Source organism: Lagenorhynchus albirostris, chromosome 2 (assembly GCF_949774975.1).
Source record: "Lagenorhynchus albirostris chromosome 2, mLagAlb1.1, whole genome shotgun sequence".
NCBI classification, from domain to species: domain Eukaryota; kingdom Metazoa; phylum Chordata; class Mammalia; order Artiodactyla; family Delphinidae; genus Lagenorhynchus; species Lagenorhynchus albirostris.
Genome location: NC_083096.1, coordinates 25361822 through 25376730, shown reverse-complemented (window position 1 = coordinate 25376730; position 14909 = coordinate 25361822). Strand labels below are relative to the sequence as shown.

The window sequence follows — 14909 nt, the reverse complement described above, 5'->3', positions numbered from 1 at the left end:
GCGGGAGCTGCCAGGTGGGTGTGCCTCAGGGGATGCAGCTGTTTGAGGAAGCATTACCACCTACAGGCCCAAGCTTCCCTCCCAGGGGGCCAGGCCCACAGCCTCCCAGCGGGAGAGGGGCCGGAACCAGGGGAACAAACATGGTGGTTGCCCAGTGCACGAGGCTAGATCCGCTTCAGTTGTGGGTGAAAAGATTAGGCCCCGTCCTCAGAAGCCAGGGCCTGGCTTCACTCACTCATGCCACCAGTCACCAGCAAAGGGCCCCTGGCCCTGCCAGTCCTATGGTGATTGCTTTTAGAATCCTCTAGAGACCTGCCTCTAAGGGCACAAATCTCATGTTATCTGTCGGGCTGCACCCCGCAGGCCCGCAAGCCTTGTAGTTGTCCAGCCTCGAGACCGAAGGAAGAGCCCAGAGACAGCGACAGAGACGTCAGTGGTGTTTGGACAGGGGCTCTTACACGAAGGGTCCTGAAGCCACACCCCACCTTGTTCGGCAGGCAGGACACGGAAGCAGTCTCCACTACTCAGGGGAGAAGGAGGCTACCATTTATAGAGGGAATTGACGTCAGGTGGGCTCATCAGGACTGAGTAAGCCCTCTGATAAAGAGGATTGAATAGTCACGTGAGTGAAGCAGGGACTGGGCAAGCAGCGGATGTACAGAGAGCAAGAGAATAGCCGTCTTAAATGGCTTCACCATGCAGTCTACCCGTACATACCCTGCACCACCCTTACGAACTTGGTCCACCCCTCTTCTGCAATATCCCTGGCGTCAGGTGTGTAGAGGTGCATTGCAACCAAATACCACAAATGCAGTATGGACACCAGCAGCTAAAGAGTATCAAGAGCCCGAGAGGTGGGCTATCTTCGGAGCCAGGTGCTTATCTGGCCGATTTTTCACGGAAGTTCACAGGAGGACGACAGTGGCGTCTCGACGAAGACCCAGCAATCAAACTCATTTTGTAGTGAGGCCACCGTTGTCACCCGGTCCACAAACAGATTACCTCCGCTCAGACTAGGGATGAAATGTAAGATGTTGAACAGACAGATTACAGGGAAGATCGTGATCATTAAGCAAAATAACAAGCAGTGTCAGCATCCTGAGATATCACCACCCCTGCCTGTGGTTTGCATCCTTGCCTGCAGTACCATATTGCCCGTCCACCCCCAGTCCCTACAGCCGGTGCTGAATACTGGAGAGGCGATGTGATAGAATGGTGCCTTTCTCCAGCAAGGGCCCTGGATTAATTCCCTTAGTAGTCTGCAGGGGGAGTGCAGGTAGAAGACAGGTAAAACCTGTAGGTCCCTTTCTAATCCTATTCCCCACGAGGCAGCAAACCCAAACCACAAGGGGCTTACCTGCCCGTCTCAGGACCATTTTATAACGTGTTCCCCTGGGGGTAGATCCTGTCGCCAGGGCCAAAGTGAGTTGTCGTCCTGACCGGTAGTTGGCAACGGTCCTTCAGTGGGCAACTGTTGAACTCCGGTTGTGTTGACTAGTTTCCTCTGGGTTAACATGGCGTCGGCACTGGGACGATTGCTCCTGGGATGTTCAGTTATAGCTCCTAGGGCTTGAGTTAGTCTCCTGACCCACAGGTTGAGAGAGCGAGTTCCCATCTCAATTGTTGTTTAAGTAGCCCAGTCACCCTTTCCATTAGCCTGGCAGCAGTGGGGTCGTAAGGCAGGTGGAAATGCCAGTGTATGTCATGTTTATCGGCCCATTCCTGAACTGCATGGTCCTTGGTCACTGTCAGTGTCCATGGGGGTCCCATATGTCATGCTCAGCTGTCCTAGATGCCAGATGGTGGTTGTTTGCCTTGCTGGGTGACTCGGGTAGGCCTTCTGTAACGTCTTCCACCTGTTGTAATGCACTGTAGACGGCGGATAGCTGTTGCTGCCACCACACCGTATCATTGCTCTGCCTCCTGCCAGAGCTGGGACCAGAGGCCCAAGGGCGCTCTTATTAGTTTGCCGTTGCCTTGGGCCCCAACTAAACCCTTCTGGGTAACTGGCCACATCCAATTCACAAGCCAGTTCCTGAGTTAATATCCCTAAAGCCTGGGCCTGTAACCGTTTAGGCATGGTAGGTCGGGGGTTTGCTTGTCTTACCCGACCAGATAACACCCTTGATAGGTAATCCAGTCCTTGCATTTTGTCTGTATTCACCAGCCATCTTTGGGCAGTTAGATGAGCCACGAGCACGGGGCTGCTACTTTTAAACTGGAAAGAGATCCGGAGGTTAAGAAGATAGCATTACTATGATGGAACAGAAAGACATCTCTCACAGTAGATAGCTGCCACAGGGCCCCACTGCAGGATTATCCCTGCAACCTTTGGGCCCTACCATGTTAATGGACAGCCTCCTCGGGATTACCCCTGCAACTTTCCATTCCCGTCCTTTTTTCCCAACATCTCAGCACTCATAGGAGTTTCCTCGGTCTCCCAGCTAGGCTCGCCAGTTCTTGGGATGCACCCTGCAGGCCCACAAGCCTTGCAGTTACCCAGCCTTGAGACCGAAGGAAGAGCCCAGAGACAGCAACAGAGTCATCAGTGGTTTACTGGTCAGAGGGATCTGACGCACAGGGTCCTGGAGCGACACCCACCATGTATGGCAGACAAGATATGGCAATAGTCTTCACTACTCGGGGGAAAAGGAAGCTACCATTTATAGGGGGAATTGATGTCAGGTGGGCTCATTGGTTATCAGGGACTGATTAAGCCCTGTAATTAAGGGGATGGGGTAGTCATGTGAGTGAAGCAGGGACTGGTCAAGCAGGGGATTTATAGAGAACAAGAGAACAGCCATCTTAAATGGCCTAACCATACAGTCTCTGTGATTTCTGTGTATTTTTCATCTCCTCAAATAGATTATGAAGAAAAAAATCAAAAGGATATTCATGTTCAGTGAGCACCTACTACGTGCCAAGTTCTGTGATGTTTAATTATAACCCATCCTTTAGGGAAATCGTTTATTATCTGATATTTTTATTTTTTATTTTGGTAGAGAATGTGGGCAATGGATTTTTTTGGGGGGGGTGGTACGCAGGCCTCTCACTGTTGTGGCCTCTCCCATTGCGGAGCACAGGCTCAGCAGCCATGGCTCACGGGCCCAGCCGCTCCGCGGCATGTGGGATCTTCCCAGACCGGGGCACGAACCCGTGTCCCTGCATCGGCAGGCAGACTCTCAACCACTGCGCCACCATGGAAGCCCGGCAATGGATTTTTTAAACAAGGGAACACTGAGACTTTGGGCAAGTTACTGAAGTCTTTTGTACCTTAGTTTCTGCTTCTGTGAGAATTAAATTAGATACTAGGCTTGTCTGTGACAGAAAACCCTAATAACAATATAGAGATTAATTTCTCATGTAAAAGTCTGTGTAGGGGGTTTTAAGGGCAGGGAAAATACTCTGTGTGATCGTATCATGGTGGATACATATCACTGCACATTTGTCCAAACCACAGGATGTAAACACCAAGAGTGAACCCCAGTGTAAACTATGGACCCTGGGTATCCCTATGGATAATGACGTGTCAATGTAGGTTCAGTTGTAACACATGTACCACTGTGAAGGTCTCCAGGGTGTCAGGAATCTAGGTTCCTTCTCTTGTTTTTCTGTTGTTTACGATCTTCATGTCATGGACCGGCCAACAGGCCCATATTCCATCCAGGACAAAGGCGAGAGGACGAGGAGAGCAGACCTCATCCTTTCAGGACACTTTCTAGCTGTTACACAGGGCAATTCTGCTTCTGTTGCAGTGGTGGAGCTTAAGTCACGTGTACCACACAGGGTACACCTGGGTGGCCATGTGCCCTGCTCCAACTCAGGGTCTTCTGCAGAGGAAGAAGAGGGGGGCAGGTACTGGGGGGCAGCTCGCAGTCTCCGTCACAGTGTGTAAGGCACGATAAGTAGGGCCTGGCATAAGCAGTGCTTATTCCAGTGTTGTTGTTAGAAGCAAATAAACTCCTCCTACCGCAATACCGAACACTAGGATCTTTTCTCGCTAATGGAACGTCTCTAATTTCACGGTAACTCTTGTCCGTGCTGAGGGTGTGGCCAGGGTGACTCTCAGTTCTCGTGTCCTCCAGCGTGTGTGTTTCAGGGGGGAGACCACAGGTGGCTTGACAGGGAAGGGGGGACATCTGAGCTTGTGGAGGTAAAGCAAGTGCCAGGTAAGGAAGTGGATGCTGAGGCGGGAGGTGGGAGGCTGGAGGGGTTCAAACACAGCCCTGCCACAGGCTCCGACAGCCCTGTCACGCCGCCAGCCCTTGCATCAAAACTACATTTAAAAGATAGTAATTCAAAAACGGGAACCCTCTTGCACTGTTGGTGGGAATGTAAATTGATACAGTCACTATGGAGAACAGCATGGTGGTTCCTTAAAAAACTGCAAATAGGGCTTCCCTGGTGGCGCAGTGGTTGAGAGTCCGCCTGCTGATGCAGGGGACACGGGTTCGTGCCCCGGTCCGGGAAGATCCCACATGCCATGGAGCATCTGGGCCGGTGAGCCATGGCCACTGAGCCTGCGCGTCCGGAGCCTGTGCTCCACAATGGGAGAGGCCACAACAGTGAGAGGCCCGTGTAACGCAAAAAAAAAAAAAAACACCTGCAAATAGAATTACCATACAACCCAACAATCCCACTACTGGGCATATACCCTGAGAAAACCATAATTCAAAAAGAGTCATGTACCACCACAATGTTCATTGCAGCACTATTTACAATAGCCAGGACATGGAAGCAACCTAAGTGTCCATCACCAGATGAATGGATAAAGAAGATGTGGCACATATATACAATGGAATATTACTCAGCCATAAAAATAAACGAAATTGAGTTATTTGTAGTGAGGTGGATGGACCTAGAGTCTGTCATACAGAGTGAAGTTAAGTCAGAAAGAGAAAAACAAATACCGTATGCTAACACATATATATGGAATCTAAGAAAAAAAAATGTCATGAAGAATCTAGGGGTAAGATGGGAATAAAGACGCAGACCTACTAGAGAATGGACTTGAGGATATGGGGAGGGGGAAGGGTAAGCTGTGACAAAGTGAGAGAGTGGCATGGACATATATACACTACCAAACGTAAAATAGATAGCTAGTGGGAAGCAGCCGCATAGCACAGGGAGATCAGCTCGGTGCTTTGTGACCACCTAGAGGGGTGGGATAGGGAGGGTGGGAGGGAGGGAGACGCAAGAGGGAAGAGATATGGGGACATATATATATGTATAACTGATTCACTTTGTTATAAAGCAGAAATTAACACACCATTGTAAAGCAATTATACTCCAATAAAGATGTTAAAAAAAAAAGATAGAAATTCAAAACAATTAACTTTAGGCTTAATCCCCTGCCTAGGTTCCCAGAGACGGAGGCTCATCCCGGCGCTGTCCCTTGACACCCCCTCCCCTGTGAGGAAACCGGCCAACAGCGCAGGGGTCCGTTGGGTGGACGGCCCCTTGCGCAGCACCCAGAGGGGCCTCGGGGAACCTTTTGAGATTAAAGTCTATGAAATCGATGACGTGGAGCGGCTGCAGCGGCGACGAGGGGGCAGCAGCAAGGTGCGCCTCCCCCTCCCCACGCGGTGGCGGTCCCCCAGGAGGTCCCCGGGCTGACGCTGAGGCCGCGCCCGAGAGGAGGGCGCAGGCCACCGAGACTCCCAGCGGCTTCCGGCGGGAGACGGGCCCGTGCCCCCAGCTCGGGAGAGCAGCCTGTTTCTCCGCCCGGAGACCTCTGAAGGCTCTCCTGGCTCCATTTTGGAGCACCGGCCACCTTCTAAATTTGAGATGTGCCAGTGATAGCCCTACCCCGTGAGTGGGCTGTCTGAGCTGAGCCCCCAGCTCCCTCCCAAACTTCCCAGTGACCTGCTCCTTTTGCACTGACCATAAGCACAAGCATTCCTTTCCAGAAGAGGTTGCCTGGGCTGGATTTGAGCTGAAGGTCCTTTCTCCTCCCCCCTCCACCCCCATCTCCTTCCCATCTGTGTACTAGGAGGTCATGTGCTTCAATGCAAAGCTGAAAATCCTGGAGCATCGCCAGCAGAGAATTGCCGAGGTCCGAGCCAAGTACGAGTGGCTAATGAAGGAGCTGGAGACGACGAAACAGTATCTGATGCTGGATCCCAACAAGTGGCTCAGCGAATGTAAGGCCCATCACTGCGACTCCTGGGTTCACCAGTTAAACAGGCCAGGCTGAGAGGGACACAGACGCTGTCTGAACCCGAGGGCCTTCCATGCCCCTTGGCTGGAGATGGCCTCCCTGAGCGCAATCCCGCTCTATGGGGGGCAGGTGGGAGGGGTGTGAGCAGCAGGGCGGTGAGTATTGCTCTTGCACGATTATTTCTTATGTGTCTCAGTCCAAAGCACCTGAAAATGAGATTTTTTTTCCCCCTACGTGTGGTGGACGCTCACCCAGACATGAAGGCTATATTACCAATCTGCTCCCCGGCCACAAAATCACATTGCATATCTAGCCTGAAATAGACAAGAATTTGTAGAGTGCTTTATAAGGTAGAATGTGCAATCCTAGAAAAGCCTCAAAAAGAACCCAGAAAGCAAGAAAAACATTTTTGAGTGGAAAGAATAACATTCACAGTGTTATTTCCATTTAATAGAAAGCCCAGGATGACAGTAACCATCTAATAACAATTCAGAACAATTCTGCTCCCTTTGAAAGATGGATTCAATTGTTTCTTATTTATTTGTTTCGAACCATTCCATTTACCACAAAATAAAGCTCAAATCTGGTCCCAACTGTTTCATTGATATGGGGGCCCAATGCTAGACGGCTTAGTCTCTGAAATAAAATACATTACTTCCACTAACGTTCCTTTCCCTCCTTTCCTGTCTGGCACTCATCAGCTCTTCCCTCCAGTCCCTCAGCCTCCCTGTGCCTCCCTCTCTTCACGACTGTCCCCTGAAGGTCACATCACCCTCTCCTGAGCATTCCCAGGCCAGTGCCGGGAGCGTGACAGGCAGAGTCTGGGGCTTAGGTTTAAGAAATACTGGGTGAAATGATCCTGGGCAAAGAAGAAAGGACAGAACTTGCTGGTCTTCTAGCTGTGCCCTGCCACTTTCACAGTATGTCTTCAGGTGGCTTCCTTTCCATAGCACTGAGGTAATAACATCTCCCCTGAGTACCTCATGAGTGCATATGAGGATCAACATAACCTAAAGGAGGACAGGGCACTGGGACCAGTCTGTGATGCATCTTACCTTGTTGAGTTGTACCATTTGTGGTGACAGCCACAGTCATGCAGACCCACTTTGGAAGCTGGCTGTGAGACCTTGGGTAAGACGCTTAACCTCTCTGAGCCTTGATTTCCTTAACTGTCAGATGGTAGGCACATAATGGTGCCTACCTCATAAGGCTGTTGTGAGAGTGAACGAGTTACTATCAGTCCAGTGCTGGTTACACTGCCTGCCCATGATGAAGGAGCAATGTCCGGTAGTAATTAGTGTTTGTATTATCCCCGAGTTAACGAAATAGCTATCCTCAACAGGAGACATTTCCTCAGCACCTGCTTGCATGATGCAGCAAGGTAGGTCCCTTGTGAGAAATCTGGACCAGAGACATGAACTCCTGCTCTCCAGGGTGTTTCCATCTAAGGCTGTGATAGGGCAGACAAGACACGAACGAGGACATTAGCTGAAGTCTGGCCGCGGCATAAACATGGAGCCTAATGCTATGTTTCTCCCACCTGTGCACACCCTTTTCCTTCTTCCATTAATCCTCAGGCACTTCAAGATCCCAGGGGTGCCCATTCAGCAGTTCCTCTTCCTTTCTGCTGTTTTCATTAACATTTTTTGAGAGCTATTTATGCCTAAGGCAGGCTTCATAATTGTCTTCATCTTACAAAGTCACATTTTTTCCCAGGATGGGAGCAGCTTAAACGTTGGTACATATGTAGATGCTTCCAGGAAACGATCCCTTCCTTCTTGCCTTTGTTCACGTCAGGAATCAGGGATTTTTTGATGCTGAGAAAGGTAATGAACAGAAGGCCACGTGAAAGGAGAAACACAGATTGTTTCTTCAAGATGAATTGAAACCAAAAATGACCCCCCAAAAATCAATGAGACTGTATTCTGACTGTTCCCTGGGTGTGGGTAATAGGCTGGGTGTTGGCTAGAAATAAATGTTCTGGAATCCATTTTTTTAAATTTCCAAGGTGATCCAATAATATAGCTGATGTGGGTATGGTATGGTGAGGCGTTTTGTTTGGTTTTTAAATATTAGACCGGTACTCAGGAGCCTCAGCCTCGTTCCCAGCCCCGGTCCTTATTAACTGTGTAACCCTGAGCAGGACGCCTCACTTCTCTGAGCCCAGTTAAGTCTCCTATAAAAGAAGTCAGCCTTGATTTCAGCCCTTGATGTTCCTGTAGCTTGTTACAGTTCTCAGACCACATTCACATTCATCGTCTCTTTTTGGTTCTACTCTTCATGGCAACTCTAGTTAGGAAAGTAGGCGGACTAGGGATTATGACTCTCCTGTTACTTTTAAGGACCCTTTGGCAGCAAAGACTAGGCGTGGCCGACCTGGGAGTCAAGTGCAAGTCTCCTGCCTTGGATTCCAGGGCCACCCCCGCTGCCCTGGCTGCTGCCCATGCCTGTCCTCTCCATGCTGGGCACTCTGTAGCAGCCTACCCCCCTGCCCAGTCACCACTGGACCAAGTAGTGGCTGGGGGCCAGGAGAGGGTGGCCTCACATAATTGCCCTTGAGGAACTGAAGGAAACAGGCTTTTAACTCTGTGCAGGCCTGAACATTAGGGACAGCATCTGGGTCCTAAATCTCAGCTTCTGAGCACAGAATCGTAATTATTATTATTTTTCATTAAAGTATAGTTGATTTACAATGTGTTCATTTCTGCTGTACAGCAAGGTGATTCAGTGACACACACACACACACATCTATATTCTTTTTTATATTTTTTCCATTATGGTTTATCACAGGATACTGAATGTAGTTCCCTGTGCTATACAGTAGGACCTTGTTGTTTATTCATCCTATGTATACTAGTTTGCATCTGCTAATCCCAAACTCCCAGTCCACCCCTACCTACCCCCCCACCCCCTTGGCAACCACAAGTCTGTTCTTTATGTCTATGAGTCTAAGAATCGTAATTATTAACATAGATTCCATCATCACCCTAGTTCCCAAAGGGCCAGTGAGTATGTGAAACTGTACAGGAAGTGCCAAGAGGCAGGGTCACTGCGTAGAGAGACAGCTGCACACAGCTGTGTGAGGGACTAACCAGAGAGCAGCACACTTACATCAGCAGGCAGAGGTATAAACATCGTTCAGGTGAGACCCCAGAAGGGAAGGGTTTCTCCATACCTCAGCTTGAAGCTTTATTTATTTTCTAGTTAATAAAGAAAATGGTGCTGGTAGAGTCCCAAATCCTGTCATGGAGATGGTGGAGGTGGAGAGAGCTTGATGTCACTTTGTCCCTCGGTAGAGTCGCAATAAAATATCAGGGGTCTAACGTTATCATTGGAATGAAGGGTCCCAATATAACTACAAGTAGTAAAGTGTTTTGTTCTCGACCTGAGAGCGGCAGAGGGTTGAGCAGGAGGGTGTGGCAGCGCTGCCTAAGACCTTCCGGCACAGGCGCAGGTGCAGGTACAGGCGCAGGTGCAGGCGCAGGTACAGGCACAGGTGCAGGTACAGGTGCAGGTACAGGCGCAGGTACAGGTGCAGGCACAGGTACAGGTGCAGGTACAGGCACAGGTGCAGGTACAGGCGCAGGTGCAGGTACAGACGCAGGTGCAGGTGCAGGTGCAGGTACAGGCGCAGGTACAGGCGCAGGTAGAGGTGCAGGTGCAGGTGCAGGTACAGCCGCAGGTATAGGTACAGGTGCAGGTACAGGTGTAGGTGCAGCAGCCGCGGGCCGGCACGGCTGAGCCGTCCGATCACCCTTCCCCGCTGGCCGCACGTCTCCATCGGGCTTCTCCTTCTTTGCAGTTGACTTGGAGCAGGTTCTGGAGCTGGATTCCCTGGAGTACCTGGAAGCGCTGGAGTGCGTGACAGAGCGCCTGGAGAGCCGCGTCAACTTCTGCAAGGCGCACCTCATGATGATCACCTGCTTCGACATCACCTCCCGGCGCCGCTGACGGGAGCCGCCGCCCGGCCGGCCCTCGCTCCCTATCCGCAGGCAGCCGCGCTCGGCGGGCCCTCGGTGCTGGCCGCGCTCAGTGACCACGGAAGGAGGACGAAGGTCGGTGGCAAGTCTGGAGTGAGCGTGGAGCAGAAGGTGATTTTTCTTTTGTTTTCTGTAGGAAAGGTGCAAACACCAAACACGCAGGAGAGGAGAAAATGGTGGGAAACCCAAGGGACGTGGAAGCCCCCGTGAGACTGAAAAAGCACTTTGAGGAACTTTAAAGAACTTGTTTGTACATAAGAAATGCTGGCAAAAGAGACCTCACTCTTCTCCTGGTTTGTGAGAAAAGGCGAGGGTGGACGTGGGATTGCTGTGGAAAGTGAAAACAAAACAAGTTACTCCGAATGACTGATGAAGTGCCTTGCAAATCTTTGTTATTATCCAAACATTTATGTTCATACTTTCTTGTGTACAGATGGTGCTAGTCAAGATGAAAACAACAAAACGAACAAAAAAGAAAATCAAACACATTTTTGCAATGTATTTACAGCTCGTTTTCTCTTGGTGTTTTATCCTATTTCTGACTTGCTGTTTCTAAGTAAGTTGTGTTTGTAGAGCTATTTCCTAATCGGTATGGCATATGAATAAATGTTAACTGTCTGCTATGGTTCTGCTGGGAAGGCCACTCAAACAGAAGATAGAGACTTCCAGGCACAAGCCAGTGTGTTTCCAAAGAAGGTTGGAACAGCAGGTGATGCTCAATGCCAGCTCCTACGAGTGGCAGTGTCAGCGGGCAGACTCGGAGGTCAATCGTGGAGCAGGTGCACGTGAGCTGGAGAGAAAAGAGAGGAGAAAGGGCTGCGTCTCTAGGGGGAAAGGAGCCTGTATGACCTGGGCCCTGCTTACCCTTTGGGTGGGATGTTTGTTCCGAATAGTTTCCCCTCACACATCCTGAACACATATACTAGTTCCTTTACCCACGAATCCAGGGTTTTCATGGCCCTCATAACATTTTTCATATTCATTTTTATTCCAAAGACTCTGGATTGAGACCTTGAACCGATTCAGCAGAGCCATATATTTTTGCTCCCTAGTTTTGCAAATTTATTAGAGCAGAGGATTTTTCCCAGTTTGGAGACCTTCTTGGGCTTGTAGATGATCAGAGACCCCGACAGTATTGGTCCAGAACAAGGATGGATGTGAGGTTGCACAACTTTTCTGTTGCCCAGGGTGCTGCTTAAATGCAGGAAGTCCCAGTCCTCATGTGAACCAAAGCCTCCATCCCAAGAAACAACCAGGCTTGGCCACTCAACCTTGACACCTGAAGGCAGAGAAAGTTTTCCTGTCATACATCACACACCTGTAGCGAGGCAGGGCACAGAGTTTCATGCATATGGATGTACAGGGCTTGACTTTGGACCTCATTCTCAAATTGAGATGTTCATCCCTGCCACAATTCCCTTAGGGACTATTATACCCATTTTAGTGATGGAAACCCAGGCACAGAGTGGTCAAGGGATTGTCTAATAACAGCTGTGGAACAGCAGGGTGTTCGCCTACCTTCCAGGTCAGGGCCCTCTCCCAGGCCCCTGCAGCCTGCCCACTGATAGAGGTGCCCAGGGTTTTCCCTGTTCTTTTTGCCCTGAAATGCAGCATATCTCCATGAGCCTATTTCCAGGTGAGGCAGTCCTGGCTAACCAACTCCTCAGCCCCAACTGCTCCCCAAGGAAAAGGAACCTTTGCATTTCTTTGACAATGCTCTTCAGGACACGTGTAGCCCAGCATAGCTCAGCTGAACTCAGTAAGTGGGAACCATAGTCTTGTGAGCTTCATAGTACCAGTCCTTTACTGGTCAGAACGGGGCACAGATGGCCCCATTAGCTTTGTTTGGGAAGTCAGCCCCCTAGACTGGAAGCCAGCTCTGTGGATGACAAGTCTGGCTCTGTGTTTGGTTAGAGCACGCTCCTATGCAGAGGTGCACATAGAAGCTGCACTCCCATCTGATAGCTGAAACGGGCTATAATACGGTGAAAAGTGACTCCAGAGCGGATCATTTCCCCCTCTAGTTTAACAAGTGTGTCTGTCCCCTTGGAAGGCAGGGGTCCCACACCCTAACCTCATTCTGCAGGGCAGCCCCATGGCTCTGGGTGCACCTCTGGTCTCGGCACTTGTGTTAATGGCCTTGTTCAACAGCAGCATAATGGAAGCTTCTGGACCCCAAAGGATGCCAATCTGTTGAGTTTGTTTGGGTTTTCCATTCGGCACCTCTTTGGTTGCTGGTTTGATATACACCACTTCATGAAAAGCCTTTAACTGAGGGATTGTCACAGGTGAGTATCCTAGTCTTTGCTGGAAACAAACGCATTTGATTAGTAATCAGTGTCCTTAGCTGTCGCCCTGGCCGTGTCTTTCCCACAGGTTACCTCACTGTGCTGACTTCCTTAGCAGGCCAGCACTGGGGCCTTTGTGCCTTTCCTGGAGTGAGACTAAGCGGAAACATCTACAGAAATTAAAATCTTGATCAGTGGAAACTTTCCTAGGGGAGTGGCCTTCTGCTTGCCTCCTGCCTAAACCTGCTTTATATGTTTGTAGCAACTTTATGAGATAGCCAAAGGGCTGAATGAGACCAGGAGCTCTCTTACCAAGTCACATTGGCCTCGCAAGATGCCACACCATGGAGCTTCTCACAGGATGCTTTTGGCCATGGTGTAGGAGAACAACTTGGCATGGAGGTTGTCCATTGGCTTTTTTCCTTACTTTTCTTTTCCTTTCTTTTCTAACGTAAGTAAGCTACAAACATCTTAACACACCAAGTATTTGTAAACCATGTGAAGAAATCATGATTTTTATGCTATAATGTGCTATGCCTGGTTCTACCTATAAGTTGATTGTACAGCTGGTCAGCTGTTCTGTAGCAGTTCTAATAACTGAAGAACACCTCATTCAATGGCCAGGTGTGAGGCAGGTCCAGGTCTCCTTGTGGTTTTGGTGACAGATAACCTAGGAAGGCAAAGGGAATGTCAAAGAACCCATTATTCCATTTTATTATCCACAAATGAGAGGACCAAACAAATATTTATTTGAAATTAACGTTTAGACGTGGAAGCCTTAATTCTTTGTCTGAAATCTGTTCCCCTCGCCAAATAGTTTAGTGTCAGGTGGAAGCAAAACTCAGAGCCCGAAAGTGGAATAGTGATGCTGTTTCCGGGGAGTGAATCCATATTGCATTTCATGAGGGGTGTTTCACGTTGCCACAGAGTGAGAATTTGCTTTATCCTGGGCTCTCAAGCCCCACCTGAGAGCTGCAACTTTTGATATTCTTGTCCTTGAATTCCCCTCTACGTCATGGGGAAGCTGTCACTAACTTTCATCTCTTCCAGATTTGAAATCGAAACATCCTGTCTGTTGTTTTATCTGCAGTTGCTATTCTGAAGGTAGGGAGCTTGAGATGTAAATGCAGAGGTTGGTCCTGTGTTGACTCAGGTGGGGCTCATACAAGGGACCCCATGCTGGGGACAGGAGAGAGCTGGGATAAAACGCCATGCGGCCCAGAGTGGGTAATTCGGCAGGCAGGAATCTCGCCATTTGTCATCAATTAGTCTTAAGCTTGGAGTCTGTGTTCCTGGAAGGTGGTGGTGACTACATCATAGCCACAAAACCCATCCAGGGCAGTGGTTCAAAAAGTCTGACACAGACGCATATATATCTTGTGCCGGTTCTCGGATTTCTGTTCATGTTAAGCAAGAGCCCTTTTTTGGGCTTCAGATTCTGATGCTGATCATGAATTTTGGTTAATCCATCAGCCTTTTAGGTGTTACTATTCAAAAGCAGCTGTCTGATCTGGGTTTCTTGGGATAGAGGCAGGGCTTGCAACAGCCCAAGCGTTTATTACCCTGGCTCTACACACAGTTGCCTGTGTCATTGGCCACTGCTGATCTGTAATCAAGGCTCCCACCATAAATAATGATGTGGTGAATGTTTTTAAATCCCTATTCCAAGAAGGGTTTGGGCTGTAACAGAAATTACTAAAGATGAGTTAATTTCAAAATTGAAACCAGAAGAATTCATGAATTTATTCAGTGTTCTTTTCCTGCTGGAAGATTAGCCCCACTCCTTGAGCACATATTTAAAGATTTCCTCACTTTTAAGGGCAGTGTATTTTAAACCCTGAAACCATGCAAGTAAGAAACACGTTGAAAACCCTGTTCTTGACAAACTGATGCTGAATAGATCACCCATGGGCGCTGGCCCTGGGGCCCGCCCGCCCATCTTCCCCCACAGGGCACGCTCTTCAACATTGCCACACTGGAACTTGACTGCCGAAGAAAGGCCCGTGCAGCCCACTTTTCTCTATGCCCAGTGAAGCAAAACCGACACTCAGTTTCATTGACAAATGCCAGCAAATGGTCTAAAATTTTTTTTTGGGGGGGGCAGTAGTGGGTGGACAGGTAGTAGAATATAGTGTCCCTTTGGATTATAATCTCTCTTTCTCCTCCAGCAAAGATCTGTCAACATTTGTGGGTAAAAACTCACAAATTGTGTCCCTTAGCAATCTTCCCGACAAAATACATATCTATTCCAAGCTGCTCGTCATTTCCAGATAACAGCATAATTCCAATCCAGGAGAAGCTCATCTTCTCAGAAAAAGTTTTTGCAAAGTTTTAGAAGCTGCTTATCCATCCCTAAACAATGCATTCTGCATTGGGGTGGCCCTGCTCGGAACCAGAGATGATGCCATAATATCGGACATACTTGAAGTGCTTGAGGTGGCATCAGCCCTTTAGTGCACATAATCAGTATTCTCTAGATGC

The 14909-nt window shown here is 49.2% G+C and overlaps 1 protein-coding gene across 1 annotated transcript in view; it reads left to right on the top strand.

The window, feature by feature from the left end:
- The window catches only part of KIF26B (kinesin family member 26B), a 491854-nt gene extending 481106 nt beyond the window's left edge, over positions 1–10748 (top strand). The window contains exons 13-15 of the mRNA XM_060128442.1: positions 5360–5562; positions 5993–6143; positions 9963–10748. Coding sequence (XP_059984425.1) covers positions 5360–5562; positions 5993–6143; positions 9963–10111 — 503 coding nt within the window. The 3' untranslated portion in view covers positions 10112–10748. The remainder of the gene's footprint in view (positions 1–5359; positions 5563–5992; positions 6144–9962) is intronic.
- The last annotated feature ends 4161 nt before the right edge of the window (positions 10749–14909 follow it).